This window comes from Vitis vinifera, chromosome 14, assembly GCF_030704535.1.
Source record: "Vitis vinifera cultivar Pinot Noir 40024 chromosome 14, ASM3070453v1".
In the NCBI taxonomy this organism is placed as follows: Eukaryota; Viridiplantae; Streptophyta; class Magnoliopsida; order Vitales; family Vitaceae; genus Vitis; species Vitis vinifera.
Window position 1 is genome coordinate 3,595,568 of NC_081818.1, and position 17,706 is coordinate 3,613,273.

The 17,706-nt window shown below is 43.2% G+C and overlaps 1 protein-coding gene across 2 annotated transcripts in view; it reads left to right on the plus strand.

The window, feature by feature from the left end:
* LOC100244147 (uncharacterized) overlaps window positions 1–17,706 on the plus strand; it is a 42,664-nt gene that overhangs the window by 5,188 nt on the left and 19,770 nt on the right. For both annotated transcript variants that reach the window (XM_010661787.3, XM_059742912.1), the window contains exons 5-7: window positions 14,535–14,617; window positions 16,215–16,266; window positions 16,565–16,654. In XM_010661787.3, coding sequence (XP_010660089.2) covers window positions 14,535–14,617; window positions 16,215–16,266; window positions 16,565–16,654 — 225 coding nt within the window. The remainder of the gene's footprint in view (window positions 1–14,534; window positions 14,618–16,214; window positions 16,267–16,564; window positions 16,655–17,706) is intronic.

Below are 17,706 nucleotides of genomic sequence, written 5' to 3' on the forward strand. Positions count from 1 at the left end.
GAGAGAGCGAGAGAGAGAGAGAGAGCGAGAGTGTGAGATAGTTAGAGTGAGGGTGTCTGAATCCGAGGGAGGAGAGCGAGGGGGTCTGCGATCGAAGGAGAGCGAAGGCGAAGAGCAAGGGCTTCTGCGACCGAAGGGTACCGATGAAGAAAAGAGAGGATTCCTACGGCTAGATGGGAGCGGGGGAGAAGATCGCGGGCACTCGAGCCGGAGTGAAAGTATAGAGGGAGCTGATCTCTTGGGGCACCGGGATAAATCTAGGAAGAACAGGTTCAGTGTCGAATCGAAGACCTTTGAGCTCGAGGTGGAAGTAAAAAAGGGCAAAACGCAGCTGGTGGTGGTGGAGAGGAAACGAGGGACCTCGTCGTGGGTTCGGATGGGAGTAGAGAGCCTAGGGATTTTTCTCGAGGGTTTAGTCCACTGCTGCAAAGATATGAATGGTGGGAAATGGAGAAGAAGCTGGAAGGAAAATGGAAGGGTTTACTCTATGTTAAGAGATGAGAACAGAGGCGGGGGGTACATCAGATTAGGAGTGGTGGATTTGGAGAACAAAAATGCTAGTATTTTTATCCCCAAAGGGAGAGGAGCAGTGGGGGGATGGTCCTCAATGATCGAGGCGCTAAGGCGTCTGAGTATTGTTACGAAAGGGGATGAGGGCAAGAAGACTGAGGAGATGTTGTTGAAGCCTATCACGACAAAGACCTTTGCGGAGGTGATCAAACAGCCGTTGAGGAAAGATCATGCAGCAATCACAGTGGCGGTTAGAGAGAAGGAGATCAGTAGAAATATGGAAAAACTGGGTCATTGTTTGGTTGGGTCTTGGAACCCTAGATCTGGGAGAGGGGACGACTTGAAGGTTTGGGGAACCCTCTTGGCAAAAGAATGGGAACTGAAGGGTAATCTGGGCATTGCAAAGCTGGAGAGGGGCAAGATTTTGTTGGAGTTTGAAAGATTGGAAGAAGCGAAGAGAGTTCTAGGTCTCGGAAGCACTACGGTAAGGGGGACTCAGGTCCGACTGGAAAAATGGAGGCCTGCGACGGGGTGCATGCTGGAAGGGGAAAGAAGGCGGGAGGCATGGATGAGAATTGTGGGCCTCCCTGTCTCTCTTTGGGATCAGACCATTCTGAGAAGGATTGGTGAGGAGTGTGGGGGGTTTCTAGCAATCGATCCCCAAACAGAGAGGCTTGAAGAACTTCAGTGGGCGCGGATCCTGGTAAAGACGAAAGGAGAAGAACTACCCAACGTGGTAGAAGTATGGATTGAAGATCTGTGCTATGTGTTAACCCTTTGGTGGGAGGTCAGGCCGATCTTGAAGGTAGGGTCGGTAGGGTTGAGAGGGTTGAAGAAAGCTGCAGTGGTCGAGGTTGGGGGTGAGGCTAGTGCACGCGCAAAGAGGCGCGTGATGGAGATGGAGGATGTCGCTAGGATCGAGGCTCTGCAGCAGCTGGTAGATGGGACAAGGGGCTAGTCTAGTGGGTCGGGGAGTCCGGTGGAGGCCCGTTTGGGTGGGCTGAACGAAAGGGGCTCCGATGTTGTCCCTAGGAATAATGTGTTGAATTTTAGGCCTTCTGGGCCTGACCCAAATGCTAGCGGGGTTGGGCCATCGCGGGGTGGGTCGTCTGGACTGTTGGGGGATGGACCACATGATGTTGGGCTCATGCAAAGGGAGGAGGTGGAACGGGCCAAGACATTTTTGCAGCCAGTAGAGTTTGGGCTGGAGTATAAAGAGTTAGGCCCGTCAAAAGAGGCTTGCATGCTGGGATGGACTGGCCCACGGTTGATGAAAGGGCCAGATGCAGGTATTTCTCCTTTCTGGCTGAAGAGCATGGAGGAGCTGGAGGATCCAAGCCCTGCGGGGAGTCCAAATACTGATGGTGCCCTTATGGAAGAAGCTCAGAGGTATGGAAATTTATCTAGCCTTGGTGGATTGTTGGTCCCTGTTGCTTCTGCTTTCTCCCCTATTTTTTCTAGTCGGACCCCTTTGGGGTATTACGACTTTTCTGGTGTTGGTTGGGAGGTTGCCCAGAGAGACTCCCAGGGCTGCAGTGGCAACGGTGTAGAGTTTATGGAGCAAGGGGCAGTAGCCAATTGGGAGTTGATGGAGGCCAGCAATGGTAGTAATGGTGAAGGTGGAGAGGAGCTACGTCTGATCCGTACAGAGACACAGGGAGACAAAGGATGGGAAGAGGTTGAGTGGGAAGATAGTGAATTGGCCAGGTTTAGCAAATTTCTGGGGTTTTCGACAAAAGGCTTGGAGAAGGATATATTGGAGTTTTTGGTGAAGATCAGAAAAAGGAGGGAAAAAGTCCATAGTAAAATTCTTCCGGTCAAATCGAAGTTTGAACGGGAGCTGAAAAGATTAGAATGCTCCATTAATTATGAAAGGGGGAAGAAGCTGAGGAATGGGATGCAAGCAAGAGGGGATCAAATGTTGGTTATCCAATGAAGTTAAGACTGTTAAGTTGGAACGTGCGGGGAGCTAATGACAGCTCCAAGAGGAAGGTGATTAAGGCCATGATTAGGAGTCAAAGGGTGGATTTGTTTTGCCTCCAGGAGACAAAAATCCAACCTATGGCTGAGGGAGTGGTTAGGAGTCTAGGCACTGGGAGGTTCCTGGAATGGGGTGCTCTGGATGCTCATGGCTCTGCGGGTGGTGTGCTGATTTGTTGGGATAAAAGAACCTTGGAAATGATTGAGATGGAAGTGGGTCAGTTCTCTATCTCCTGTAGGCTAAGGAATGTGGAGGATGGGTTTGTCTGGACCTTCACAGGTGTTTATGGGCCGTTCTCTAGGGTGGACAGGGAGGCTTTTTGGGAAGAGTTAGGGGCAATTAGAGGCATATGGAGTGACCCGTGGTGTATTGGGGGCGATTTTAATGTCATCCTGTCTCAAAGAGAAAGGAGCATTCAGGGAAGGATAAGTGGTGCAATGAGAAGATTCGCCCAGGTAGTTGACGATCTAGAGCTTCTAGATCTTCCGCTGCAAGGTGGTGTGTTCTCATGGAGTGGGGGTAGAAATAACCAAGCATGGGCAAGATTGGATAGATTCCTTGTGACCCAGTGCTGGCTGGACAATTTTTGTGGGATTGTTCAATGTAGGTTGCCGAGGCCCACATCTGATCATTTCCCTATTATGCTGAAGGGTGGAGGGTTAAGACGAGGCCCATCTCCGTTTAGGTTTGAAAATATGTGGCTGAAAGTTGATGGCTTTAAGGACCTCCTTCGGGAATGGTGGCAGGGGACTGTGGTGAGGGGGAAGGCCAGCTTTAGATTGGCCTCTAAGCTGAAGGTGATGAAACATAAAATCAAAGAGTGGAATAGGGAGGTGTTTGGCAGACTTGAAGTTAACAAGAATTTGGCCCTCCAGCAGGTTGAGTTCTGGGACAGGGTGGAGAGTGAAAGGAGCCTGTCAGAGAACGAAACGGAAATGAAAAAGGAAGCTAAGGAAACTTTCAAGAAGTGGGTTCTTCTGGAAGAAACCCATTGGAGACAAGTGTCAAGGGAGTTGTGGTTGAAGGAAGGAGACAAAAATACAGGTTTCTTCCATCGCATGGCCAATGCCCATCGTAGAAATAATTCCTTGGACAGAATCAAAATCAATGGGGTGTGGAGGGCTGAGGAGCAGGAGGTAAGGGAGGGGATTGTGCAAAATTTCCAGCAACTTCTCACTGAAGAGCCAAGTTGGAGAGCGGATATTGAGGGGCTGCACCTCCCTCGCCTAAATTCTTGTGAGGCTGAAGGTTTGGAGGTGCCCTTCACTATGGAAGAGATCCATTCTGCTTTGATGGGCATGAATGGGGACAAAGCTCCTGGACCAGATGGGTTTACAGGGGCTTTTTGGCAAAACTGTTGGGAATTTGTGAAGGAGGAGATCATGGATTTGTTCAAGGAGTTCTATGTGCAAAAATCCTTTGAAAAGAGTCTCAACACCACTTTCTTGGTTCTTATCCCTAAGAAAGGGGGAGCGGAGGATCTTGGGGAGTTCCGGCCTATTAGTTTGTTAGGGGGTTTGTACAAGCTTGTGGCGAAGGTGTTGGCAAATAGATTGAAGAAGGTCCTTGGAAAGGTGGTTTCAATGGACTAGAACGCCTTTGTGAGGGGGAGACAGATCTTGGATGCCTCCCTTATTGCTAATGAGGTGGTTGACTTCTGGTACAAGCGTAAGGAGAAGGGGCTGATCTGCAAATTGGACATCGAAAAAGCTTATGACAGCATCAACTGGAAGTTCCTTATGAAGGTCTTACAAAAGATGGGATTTGGGACTCGGTGGATGGAGTGGATTTGGTGGTGCATTTCAACTGCTAAATTTTCTATTTTGGTAAATGGGGTACCGGCAAGTTTTTTCCTAAGTTCCAAGGGGCTGCGTCAGGGGGACCCTCTATCTCCCTATCTTTTTGTCATGGGTATGGAAGCGTTAAGTGCTCTCATAAGAAGGGCTGTTGGGGGAGGGTTCGTCTCAGGGTGCAGCCTCAAGGGGAGAGGAGGGCTGGTGATGGAGGTTTCTCATCTACTATTTGCAGACGACACAATCATTTTTTGTGAAGCTAAGAAAGAGTATCTAACCTCTTTATGCTGGATTTTGGCTTGGTTTGAGGCGGCGTCTGGTCTAAGAATAAACCTAGCTAAAAGTGAGCTAATCCCTATCGGGGAGGTTGAAGATATTGAGGAAATGGCAGTGGAGCTTGGGTGCAAAGTGGGAGCTCTTCCCTCAGTTTATCTGGGGCTGCCCCTTGGAGCCCATCACAAGGCCATATCTATGTGGGATGGGGTGGAAGAAAGAATGAGGAGAAGATTAGCCCTTTGGAAAAGACAATACATTTCTAAGGGTGGGAGAATAACCCTCATCAAGAGCACCTTGGCCAGCATTCCAACTTATCAATTGTCCCTCTTTCGGATGCCAAAGTCAGTAGCGAAAAGGCTTGAAAAGTTACAAAGAGACTTTCTTTGGGGAGGGGGGAGGATGGAAAGGAAAGTTCACCTTATCAAATGGGAGGTGGTGTGCACTCACAAAGTGAATGGTGGGCTTGGAATACAGAAGATTGATCTCCTTAACAAAGCCTTATTGAGCATGTGGATTTGGAGATTTGCCTTTGAAGAGGATATTCTTTGGAAGAAAGTGATTGGGGTGAAATATGGTCAAGAAGGCCTTGGTTGGCGGACAAATGAAGCCCGCGGAGCCTTTGGGGTTGGGGTTTGGAAGGAGATCTTGAAGGAGGCAAATTGGTGTTGGGATAACATTAGGTTTAAGGTGGGGAAGGGGACGAGAGTAAACTTTTGGACTGATCACTGGTGTGGTGATGAGGCGCTGTCCAGAAGTTTCCCTCAATTATTTGCTTTGGCGGTGCACAAAAATGCAACTATCAGTGAGGTTTGGGACTCTAGCCTTGGTCAAGGAGGTTGGAACCTCAGATTTGCTAGGGATTCAAATGATTGGGAGCTGGATTTAATAAAAGCTATGTTTAACATGCTGAGGGATTTCAAGATCTCTTAAGAGGAGGACTCGGTGGTTTGGAGAGGCGGAGGTCAAGGTACTTTTGGAGTCAGAAGTGCTTACAATCTGCTGGCTGCTCCTAACTCCATTGATTTTCCGGTTAGATGCATTTGGGTGGACAAGGTCCCTACTAAAGCTGCTTTTTTTGCTTGGGAAGCTACATGGGGGAAGATCCTTATGTTGGATAGGCTCCAAAGAAGAGGGTGGCAGCTTCCTAATTGCTGTTTTTTGTGTGGTTGTGAAGAGGAAAATGTAAATCACATTCTTTTACACTGTACAGTGGCTAGGGTTCTCTGGGAGATCATCCTTGCCTTGTTTGGGGTTCATTGGGTGTTCCCAGAGACGGTCATAGAGCTGTTACTTAGTTGGAGGGGCTCTTTTGTGGGGAAAAAGAGGAAAAAAATCTGGAATTCCATATCGGTGTGTATTTTTTGGACGGTGTGGAAGGAGAGAAATAGATTAGCCTTTAGAGGGGGTTCTTTAGACATACAGAAACTCAAAAATTACTTTGTTTGTAACTTGTGGAGTTGGGCTAGAGTGTACATGGGAGAGGAGTCCTCTTCGCTTTTACTTTTTTTGGAGTGGCTAGCGGCTACCTAAGGGCCGTGTGAGGCTGCTTGTCTTTCTTGCGTTTTGGGGTGGGGCTGAGGTTGTATACATCCTGTATGCTTTTGGCTTATTTTGCCCTTTAATATAAAGTTGCGCTTATTTATCAAAAAAAACAAATAGATGTTTTCTTTGTAAACTTGAAGGGGAGTCTATTGATCATATTCTACTTCACTGCATTGAAGCAAAGATTCTATGACAATTGTTGTTATCCTTATTTAGTGTAGTTTGGGTAATGCCTTCTTCGGTGAGCGGGATGACTCGTTTTTAGGAAAGAAAAGGAAGAAAGTGTGGAGAGTCGTTCCTCTTGGCATTTTTTGACTATTTGGTGGGAAAGAAATTTAAGAACTTTTGAAAACAAGAAATAGATAGATCAAAAGATAAAACATTTGTTCCTTTGTAATCCTTTTTTATTTTTATTTTTATGGTAAATAAGAGAATTCATTAACAGTGCAAAAGGCACATCAAGGTACACATGAAGTATATAGGAAGGGTTCAAAGGCTTACAAGAAGAGACAAAGAAAAGCGAGGAACAAACCTATCCTAACAACCTAAAAAACCAAAACTATTTGTAGTTGCCTCACCAGCCCTTACTGCCCTCAACACCCCAAAGCAACCCTTTTTAGATGTGAAAAGCCAATAGGGCCAACATTTGAAACCTAACAAAAGCCTCATGCAACAAGGTCTGTGATCTGACAGAGGAGAGGGAAATCAGAGAGGGGATAGTTAATGCGTTTATGCAGCAATTTTCCGAAAGTCCGGAGTGGAAGGCGGACATTGGAAATCTCTCTTTTAATCAGATTTGTGTGCAAGAGGCTGAGATGTTGGAGGCTCCCTTCTGTGAGGATGAAGTCCTGACGGCCCTGATGGAAATGAATGGGGATAAAGCCCCAGGTCCTGATGGGTTCTCGGTTTTCTTTTGGCAATGTTGTTGGGATTTCGTCAAGGAGGAAATCCTGGAGTTTTTCAAGGAGTTCCACGACTAGAATATATTCCTCAAGAGTATCAACAACACATTTCTGGTGCTGATTCCTAAGAAAGGAGGGGCTGTGGAGTTTGGTGATTTCAGGCCAATCAGCCTTTTGGGGGGTCTTTATAAGATGTTGGCAAAGGTGTTGGCCAACAGGCTTAAGAAGGTTATAGACAAGGTTGTATCCCATGATCAGAATGCGTTTGTTAAGGGTAGGCAGATTCTTGACGCTTCCCTGATAGCAAATAAAGTGATTGACAATTGGAAAAAAAAGGGGGACAAGGGGGTTATCTGCAAGCTTGATATTGAGAAGGCCTATGACAGTATTAATTGGCAATTCCTCTTGAAAGTCATGGAAAAAATGGGATTTGGCGCTAAGTGGCTGAGGTGGATGTGGTGGTGTATCTCCACAGCCAGATTTTCAGTTATGGTGAACGGAACGCCAGCTGGTTTCTTTCCGAGTTCCAAGGGGCTGCGTCAAGGAGATCCCCTGTCCCCTTATCTTTTTGTCATGGGGATGGAGGTGCTAAGTGTCCTAATCAGAAGGGCTATGGAGGGGGGTTTCATCTCAGGGTGCAAAATTCAGCGCAATAGAGGCCGGGCTGTCCACATTGCGCATCTGCTCTTCGCCGATGATACTATAGTCTTTTGTGAGGCAAAGAAGGAGTACTTAACGAATTTGAGCTGGATCTTGTTTTGGTTTGAAGCCGCGTCCGGGTTGAAAATTAACTTGGCTAAAAGCGAGGTTATTCCAGTAGGAGAGGTTCAAAGGATAGAGGAGCTGGCTGTGGAGTTAGGTTGTAGGGTGGGGAAGCTTCCGTCCGTTTATTTGGGGCTGCCGCTGGGGGTGCCTAATAAGGCGGCTTATGGATGGGATGGTATAGAAGAGAAAATGAGAAGGAGGCTTGCTCTTTGGAAGAGCCAATATATATCAAAGGGTGGGAGGATCACGCTTATTAAAAGCACGATGGGAAGTATGCCAGTTTACCAGATGTCGTTATTCCGTATGCCCATGTCTGTGGTTAGAAGATTAGAAAAATTGCAAAGAGACTTCTTATTGGGGGGGGGGGGGGTCTCATGGAGAGGAAAACTCATCTGGTTAAGTGGGGGGTGGTGTGTGGGGACAAAGAAAATGGGGGGTTGGGAATAAGAAAGCTTACTATCATGAATAAAGCGCTTCTTGGCAAGTGGACTTGGAGATTTGCTTCGGATAAGGAGGCCCTTTGGAAACATGTGCTGGAAGCAAAGTATGGTCAGGAGGATCATGGTTGGAGGACCAAGAAGGCTGTGGGTGCGTGTGGTGTGGAAGGAGATATTAAAGGAAGCTGGTTGGTGCTGGGATAAAATGGGGTTCAAGGTGGGGAAAGGTAATAAAATCAGCTTCTGGACTGATGTGTGGTGCGGGGATTCAGCGCTGTCTCAAAGGTTCCCGCATCTCTATACCTTGGCAGCCAATAGAAATGCAAAGATTGAAGATCTGTGGGACCAGATTGTTGGGGAAGGCGGCTGGAATTTGCGTTTCATAAGGGATTTTAATGATTGGGAGGTGGGGTTGGTAGGTGAGTTGCTCCAAGCGTTGAGAGGGGTTAGGATATCTTGGGAGGATGACTCGGTTTTTTGGAGGGGAGGGGGAAGTGGACATTTTAGAGTGAAAGATGCATACAGCTGGTTGGATAGGCCTATGGAGGTCACCTTTCCGAAAAACAGGATTTGGGTGGGTAGAGTCCCAACTAAAATCATGTTCTTCACTTGGGAAGCGACTTGGGGAAAGATCTTGACTCTTGATAGGCTCCAAAAAAGAGGTTGGCAGCTCCCGAATAGGTGTTTTTTGTGTGCTTGCAAAGCGGAAAGTGTGGATCACTTACTTATTCATTGTACAGTGGCTAGAGAGCTTTGGGATCTAGTGTTGGGTTTAGTTGGGGTCAAGTGGGTGTTCCCTAAATCTGTAAAGGAGGTGTTATATAGCTGGGGAGGTTCTTTTGTGGGAAAAAAAAAGAAAAAGTTTTGGAGTTCCATTCCATTATTCATTTTTTGGATGGTTTGGAAGGAAAGGAATAGGCTAGCTTTTAGGGGGGGGGGGGGGGTTTAGCAATTCAGAGGTTCAAAAATTCTTTTGTTTGTTATATCTGGGGGTTGGGCTAAGTTGTATATGGAGGAGAGGCCGCATTCCCTTTTAGATTTCTTGGAATGGATAGCTTCCAGTTGAGGGGTGGTTTGTTTTTTTTGGTTTGTTGCTTGTTCTTGGCCTTTGCTGCCTGGTATACGTCCTGTATACGTTGAGGTTTTTTGCCTCTTTAATGAAATGTGTTTACTTATCAAAAAAAAAAACAAGGTCTGTGATCTCGCTACTCCTCCCTTGCCCTTAACTAACAGAGGGGAGTTTTTGTAATTAACCGAACACTCCAATTTTTGGATCTCCCTCTCGAAACGGGAAGTTGAGTTTAGCTTCTTTTTCTTTCTTAAGACACAAACACCACAACCCTTCCTTGTCTCAATCTTCCTTAAGAGGGAGAAAATCTCCTTTTCATATCTCTCGATTGACATCCCCACAAGGCTATTGAAACTAGCCAACTTAGAAAAGAGATCATCAGAAAGAACCTCCTCCCTCGCGGCCAATTGAAAGACTTCAACTCTGAAGACACTTGCTCCTTAGACCTAACGACCAAATCTTTGCCTAAAGGGCTTTCCATGATGTTCTTTGGACACTTGAAAGAACCTTCACAAAGCCCCACCTTTGGCTGAGAATTCTTCTCTTGGTCACAATTGTCTCCTAAGGGTTGAATCAAAGCCCTACAATCACCTGGCGACCCAGCCACAGAAGCAGAAGGAGAAGAGAAAGAGGAAGTCCCTCCCCAAAGCCGAGAGTCTGACCTACCTTCAAAGGCTGCTGCTTTTGCCAAGAGAGCATTGTCAACACCCGAACCCCTCCCATTTGATCCTTGAGACCTTGCCTGAAGAATGGGATCATAAAAAAAGCCCTCCCCTTTCATCGTTGCTACCTTTCTCTCCACCAAATAGAGGGTACTGAACACCCTTAGAAGCTTTCTTAACCTTGCCTGAAACCTCTCTATTGAGCTTAGAAGGTAACTTCCTTGAGTCACTTGAAAAACCCTGGCTTGTCCTTGGCAAACCCACTAGCGCTTGGCCTTGGTCCATCCAAGACAAGCTCACCAACGCTTCCTTCTAAAATGGTCGGCCTCTTAGTGAATTTGGGTTGGCCCAATAAGAACCCTTTGGCAAGGCCATAAAGACCACTCTTATCTGTCGCACCTAAGCCCACTTTGGAAGAGCATGGGTCATCCTCTGCCTTGTCTTAGGAAGTGAAAATCCCAACGGCCCATCAAGAGCCTCATTGGGACTCATAGAGGGTTTAGAGCCCGCTTCCCCAACCTGCTCCATCAAAAAGCTGCTGCCACTGTTTCTAGAGATTGCTTTTGCTGCCGTTGCGTGCATAGAGGGGCTCAGCTCAAAATCCAACACCTGTAAAACCTCTAATACACTCTTTTTATTATCCCTCCCCACTCTTCCAATAGCATGTGAACAATCCTTACCTTCTTCCCTAACCTCTGAACCACTGCGCCACTCTTTAGAGCCCATTGAAGTCATCCATGGCGGGATCTCCCACCAAAGCTGAATATTGAAAACCCTAGCCCATCCACTACATGCAGCTTTCTTGGCACCTTCTTCCCGTTAGACTTTACAAGGATCTTGGCTCACTGTAGATGACGCTTCTCTGCCTTCTCATCCATGGCCACAAAACCCCCACAAGCATCCCCAAAGTTCTTGAATAACTCTCTTCCCCACAAATGCAATGGCAACTCTAACATTCTCGCCCAAACTTCATTAACAGTGACTCCATCCCTGAGACAATCCACTTCTGGCCTCCACCAATCCAATTGTAAAATTTTCCCTTCCAAAATGTTGTTCCTCAAATGCTAAACCCTTTTTGCTTCAAAAGGGTTTTCAAACTCAAATAAAATAAGGGAACCGCCTATCAAGGACAGTTGAAGATTACCATTTAATCTCCAATAAATCCTAGTCCAAGATTTCAGAACACCCAAATCCGACACCAAGTTTGCAGAGACACCCCATCTCCCTGCTAAGCACTTACTCAGAAACTCAGAATTTTTCAAAACCTGCTCTGGCATGCTCTAAAGCCAAACTGCCTCGCCCACCTCATTCATGCCCCTGCTCACTACTTCTGCAAAGGACACTCCCTTTGGAGGGACTTCCCCTTCACTATCCTCCAACCAGGATACAGCAGCCTTGGATTTCTCCTATGGCTTGGACATGGGAATAACACCGATGCTTCTTAGATTGAAAGCAAGGGTCCTCCATCCCCCTAGGTTGTCGCTTCATTTGGGAAACACTAAGGAGAACCTGAACAAAGCAGAAAACTCCCCGAGTTGTTTTTGCAAAGGACGTCCCTTTCTCCTCTGAAACCACCACTGAACAAAGCAGAAAACTCCCTGCGTTGTTTTTGTGAATGTCGTCCCTTTCTTCTCTGAAACTACCACTGAACAAAGCAGAAAACTCCCTGCGTCGTTTTTGCGAAGCTCCGGCTTATAGCCCCTGCCACCTTCATTCCACACCATCTTGAATGACTTTCCAGACTTCCCTTTGCGCAAAGCTCCACCCCCTCCAACAACAGTGCTACCTACCTCTCTCCAAATTTGATCCATGTGGAAAACCCTTGACCACTCTCTAGAATATTTCCAATCGTCTTCCCCTTGACCAGCTCCAAAGAAATCTCAAAGGATTTTGATTCAACACCAAACCAACACTTTCCTTTTTGCTGGTCCATCTTGTTGAAGCATCTTTGTAATCTTCTAGCTTGGGTTAGCATGTAGTACATAAGAGAAGATCCAATGCATTTGATTGATTTTTTAGATTGGGTGGGTTCTTATTGATAGTAAGGGTGTCTTTTGTGACTTCTCTTTCAAGGCCTTGCTTTTAGGTGCCCCTTGGTATATGTCTTGTGTACTTGGTGTGCTTGTTTCTATTATTAATTTATGCATATCTATCTGTTGCTTTCATCTCATACCACATCCACTATAATAGGGCTTTGTAATTAAGCCTAGGTCCCTTTTTTATTTTAAGCCCAAAGCCTAGTAACAATGCTTTGTTACTTATTGAATAGATAAAAAAAACACTTGTGTAATGGATATTCCCACTTTTGAAATGATTCATATTCCAGAAAATCAGAACTTCTAAGTTATATGCAACCCAAACATGATTTTATGGTTGCAAATAGGATACTCATTCCCCAATTTAGATATCTGTGAACCAAATGCTCTCTAAAAGGCCATCCTTAGAAGACTAATAGTTGATATTTGTGTCTTAATAGTTCTACAAGACCTACTCGTGCCACTGTAAATTTGTAGTTATAAGTTACCTCTTGGAGCCTCCCACAAGTCATGTAGAGTTTGGGATGGGGTAACGAAAGATTCAAAAGAAAATTGGCTACGTGGAAAAAACAATATCTCTCTAAGGGAGGTCGTCTTACCCTCATAAAGAGCACACTCTCAAATCTCCCTATCTACTTTATGCCACTTTTTGTTATCCCAAGGAAAGTGAGACTCAGATTGGAAAAAATTCAAAGGGAGTTCTTGTGGGGAGATATGGAGGAGAGAAGGAAGATCCACTTGGTAAGATGGGCGGTTATTTGCAAAGAAAAGAGGCATGGAGGGTTGGGGTTAAGGTACTTGAAGGATTTCAATCATGCTTTGCTCGGAAAATGGCTCTGGAGATTTCCTATAGAAAGGGAGAGTTTTTGGAGAAGAGTCATTGTTGGTAAATTTGGGGAGGTGCAAGGTGGGTGGACCACTAGAGAGGTGAGGGAGTCTTATGGGACGGGCCTTTGGAAAGACATTAGGAAGGGTTGGGAGGAGTTCTTTCTTAGAACTAGGATTCGTATTGGAAATGGGAGACGAACCAGATTTTGGTGGGACATTTGGGTAGGAGACTCTAAGCTAAAGGATCTCTTCCCTTTGCTGTTTAGAATTGCAGCTAATAATTCTGCAGTAGTTGCTGATCTTTGGGGAAGACAAGAAGGTGGAGGTGGGGACTGGGAGGTGCACTTTAGAAGACCCTTTCAAGATTGGGAGTTGGAGGAGGTGAACCGCTTTTTGGGTTACATTTCTGCAGTAAAGGTGCAAGAAGGGGAGGATTTTTTGGTTTGGAAAATTGAGAGGAAAGGAACTTTTAAGATAAAATCTTATTATAGGTCTTTGAAGGAGGACAATAGCCCTTTATTTCCAGCAAAGGAGGTTTGGGGTTCGTATGCCCCTTTAAGAACTCGTTTTTTTGCTTGGGAAGCAGTTTGGGGTAAAATTTCTACTGTAGATATGTTAATGAGGAGGGGATGGTCTATGGTTAATAGATGCAATCTGTGCAAAGAAAATGAGGAAACGGCGAACCACATCCTAATTCATTGTAGTAAGACAAGGGATCTTTGGAATTTGTTGTTTTCTTCGTTTGGGGTGGTGTGGGTGCTCCCGGAATCAGTGAGAAATTTGCTTCTTGAATGGAAAATGAAAGGCCTGGGGAAGAAAAGGAGTGTAGTTTGGAAAATGGCGCCTATTTGTCTGTTTTGGTGTATTTGGGGAGAGCGAAATCGAAGAATCTTCCAAGAGGAAGAGATGTCAGATACGAGCTTGAGGAAACTCTTTCTTGGGTCCCTGCTTGAGTGGTCTCAACAATTTTTGGACTTGGACTTGAACTATCTCACTTTTCGGAATTTGTTGGGTGATCGGGTTGTTGTTTAACTAATCCTTCTTAGGCTTTATCTTTCTTTTGTTGCCTTGTTTTGGGCTTTCTTTGTATACAACCTGTGTACATAGGGAGCGCCCCCTGTTTTTTGGCGTGTTTTAATCTAATGGTCCTCTTTGTCTATAAAAAAAAAAAAGTTATCGTTAATGTTAGCATACTTCATTACTTGGACTAAGCTTTATTTTAGGGTTTGACATGAGCTTCAAACCTTGGGATAAATTGAGATAATCATGAAAATAGGATATCTGATCAATAAATTGAGATAACATGAGGATCATAGTGTTCTTCCTCTAGTCGGCATATAATTTGAAATTTCTTCTTAAACTGGAAAGTCAGATGTAGGTTGTTTAATTAATATAATGTGCTATTTATCTCATCTGTTTGTTGAAGCTATGTGAAAACTCTCCTATACTCACTTTGTAGGACCAGGTAACATGACACCTCCCAAAAACCGTGTATTAGACACACCTGAGACTGACCTCAATCCTCCCATTCTTGAATGGGAGGGCCTGCTAGTTGAACTGCCTGTGGGGGGTAGTTGGAGGCTAGGAAATTCAATAGCTCTGGGCTTTATTTTTGATATTATACTGTTAATATAGAGCTTACAGAACTATTTTATGTTGACTTTATTTGTGATGCTAATGTGTAGTGAATGATTTGATCATATGCTGGGAAATTTGAAATATCATGCACGCAGGGAGCTCTTAAAGTCTCGATGCAGAGTCCTGGAATCATATATGAACCTTATGCACCTCGTGAACCGATCTCATTTTGGAAGAGGTCAGTTAAATTTTAAGTGAGTTTTCAACTGTTTTGAGCTTATGGCTCTGTTAATTATCTTTTTACTCGATTAGATTGAAGGAATGAGAGCCTGTTTGGTAGAGATTCTAGGAAGTGCTTCTAATATTTTTAATACTTGAAAATTTTTATCATTCAAGTGTTAGAATGATTAAAAACGTTTTTTAGAATCACAACCAAACACACTCAAAGTCTTTGAAGTTATTGAACTCAACCAATGACTTATATCCTTGGAAAAAGAGATTATTCATTCCCTCGCTAAGTGAGCTCCTGTTTGATTTCTTTTGTTTATTTATTTTTAATATTCTCAAGTTTCCCTACTTTGATATTGGACGAAAGATTTATCTTTTCAGTATCCTTAAATGGTTTAAATGTAAATTGTGCTTAATTATATATTCATTGTTTTTAAACCTGAAATTTCTTTCTAATTTTTTCTCCAGTTTTTTTATAATTATTGTACATCAAAATTAACCAAAAATACTTTTTTTCCTTCCATTTTGTGTAAGCCCATTTCTTACATTGTGTACATGCTGTTTTGGAAATCAGTCCAAATGTACTGCTTTCTTACTTTTATAAATATGTAATATCTATGATATGTTAAGGACATACCTTATTCTGTAATTATTATGTGTGGAAGGTAATATGATATTTTCTTTTATAACCTTGAAGTCTTTGCTTCTTTATTTTTTTTATTTGCTTGAGGGCATCTGCAAATTATTTATTATATGAAAGAATTATCAGTGTTTTATTGATAAAGAAAATATATATTTGTGTAATGGACATTATGAAACCCCCTTTTCCTCTTAGTAATGAATTAGCGGAAATTTTCCTATATTTGCTTTAGGCAAGTAGGACCTACATTAGTTGCTTGGATGAGTTGAAGTGAATCAATTATAGTTACAGTATGAAACAAAGTAGCTATATTTTGTAAGTGCTATTGTATAGTTATACCATAGAAGGGAGGGCGGCCAAAGCTAAAGTCTGGAGTATTATTTTGTGAGCATCACAATTTGATTTGAAGTGCCAAACATGAAACTGCAGCAAAATCCAGAAACTGGAATTTATTTATGTGTTTGCATTTGTATCTCACATACATATATTTTTATGTGGAATATCCAAAGAGTTCTCTTTATTACTCCAGCCTAAAGAAAAAAAAGGAAAAAAAACCTAGAAGAATGCTCTACTTGCACCTCCATGCATTATAAATTATTAAATAACAGAGAAAGTAATAATGCATCCATAGCTGTTTTATTACAAAACCGCACAATATGCATGTTTCCTTTGCATGTTAGAAAGATTGAAATAGTGCATACTCATGCAAGTTTCCAAACAGGTATCAGACATGTGCATCATGGTGTGATTGTGTCAAGTCAACTAGTATTTAACACAGAATTGACAATTAATTCTGTTCATGTGCTTATTTTTCACTAGGGGCTGTTTATGTTTTATGTTGCACATGAGTGTAATTTATTTTCATTTTTTTGGTGGACCTTATTCTGTATTTGCATATCTTTCTTACATATTGAGTAGAGTATGTATTCTTGTCCTCACACACTACTGCTGATCTTTTGTGTATCAGATGGTTCACAAGAAATGGTTGGAGAAGAACGAAAGAGGATATTGTTTTAGAGGTGATATTCTTGAATGCTACTGATAAATAGTTCCAAGTAATGGTGGTTTGGAAATTGCATCAGTATTTAAGCTTCTTGTTTTCTTTCTTGGTTGCTGTACTTGGTTTATCATTTTAAAAATTGTTGTGCACTTTTTATAACTTTCTTTGTTTAGATAGAAGATATTGTAATTACCTGGTATTTCATATTTTCAGTGAGTGACGTGTAAGTCTAGGATGCAGGGCTGGTGTTAGCCTAGCAAACCCAGTTCTTTATTGATATGTAAGTTTGTCACAATTTTTATTGGTTTTTTTTGCAGCTAAAAAGTGCATATGCAGTTGCTAAATTAAGGAAAATTGGCTATTCAAGACAGAAGTTTTATACGGAGGCTGTAGATTTATATAAGGAGGTGCTCTTTTGCAATGCTTTTGAATTTTGATTTACAATTGCAATTATTCTACTTACTTCATTGTGAACTCAAGTCAGGACTTTGCTTGTTTGCCATTTGAAAATTTTTTATAGCATTATTCTTTCTCTGTTTTCTTGGTCAACTGAAATGAAATTGAAAATTTTGGTCTACTTAACTGTGGGGTGTCTAGATTGAAGGAAATTTCTTCAGGAAAATAACTTATCTTTTGATATCCTTTTATACTTTCACCTTACATCCTAATTCAAAAGGATTTGCGTCGCCAAACTTTTCAATGTGAGGAGTTAAAGTCAAGTTAATTTATCAAAGCCCTAATCCCAACTACTTAGAGTCGACTACATGAATCTTTTCTCACAATTCAGTTCTATCTAGAGCTATATTCTCTGTTTGTTCCTAGGCAACCATGAATTTTCTCACCCCCTTGACCCCCTTCTTTTTTGCCACCCTTTTATCCTTGTCACCTTCAACTTGACAAGGGAGGTAAAACTGCCCTCTGTGCAATTTAGAGGGACTGTACAGAGACTTTATTTGGCAGAACAAGACAGGTAAGCATTATTCCTTTGTACATTGGAGAAACCTTTGTTCTTGAAAAGAATATGGGTTTGAGCAAACATTGTTCTTTGGTTATTGAGGGAAGAATGGGAGGAGATAGATAGATGGATAGAGAGAGAGAGAGAGAGAGAGAGAGAAGTGGGGTGGTGACACAGTGGAGATGATGAGGGGGAGGGGCAGGGGGAGGGAGGGAGGCTCAATTCATGTTCACTGGTTCTCAAATGAAGTGGAGCTATAAGTTTTTACTTTCTGACCAGCAATTCTACATTTTGGAAAGATTGTCTGTCCTTTTTATTCACCATTCAATAGAATGAATTTGTTTATTGTCTGTCCTTTTTATTTACAATTCAATAAAATGAATATGTTTATTTTTTATTAAAAACAATGAAGTTGTCCTCAATTTTACCTGGTGTCAGGCCTTGTAATAAGTATTTATCTGCTGTTGCATGGGCAGTCAGCCCAAGTCTGTCTGTTCCATCCCA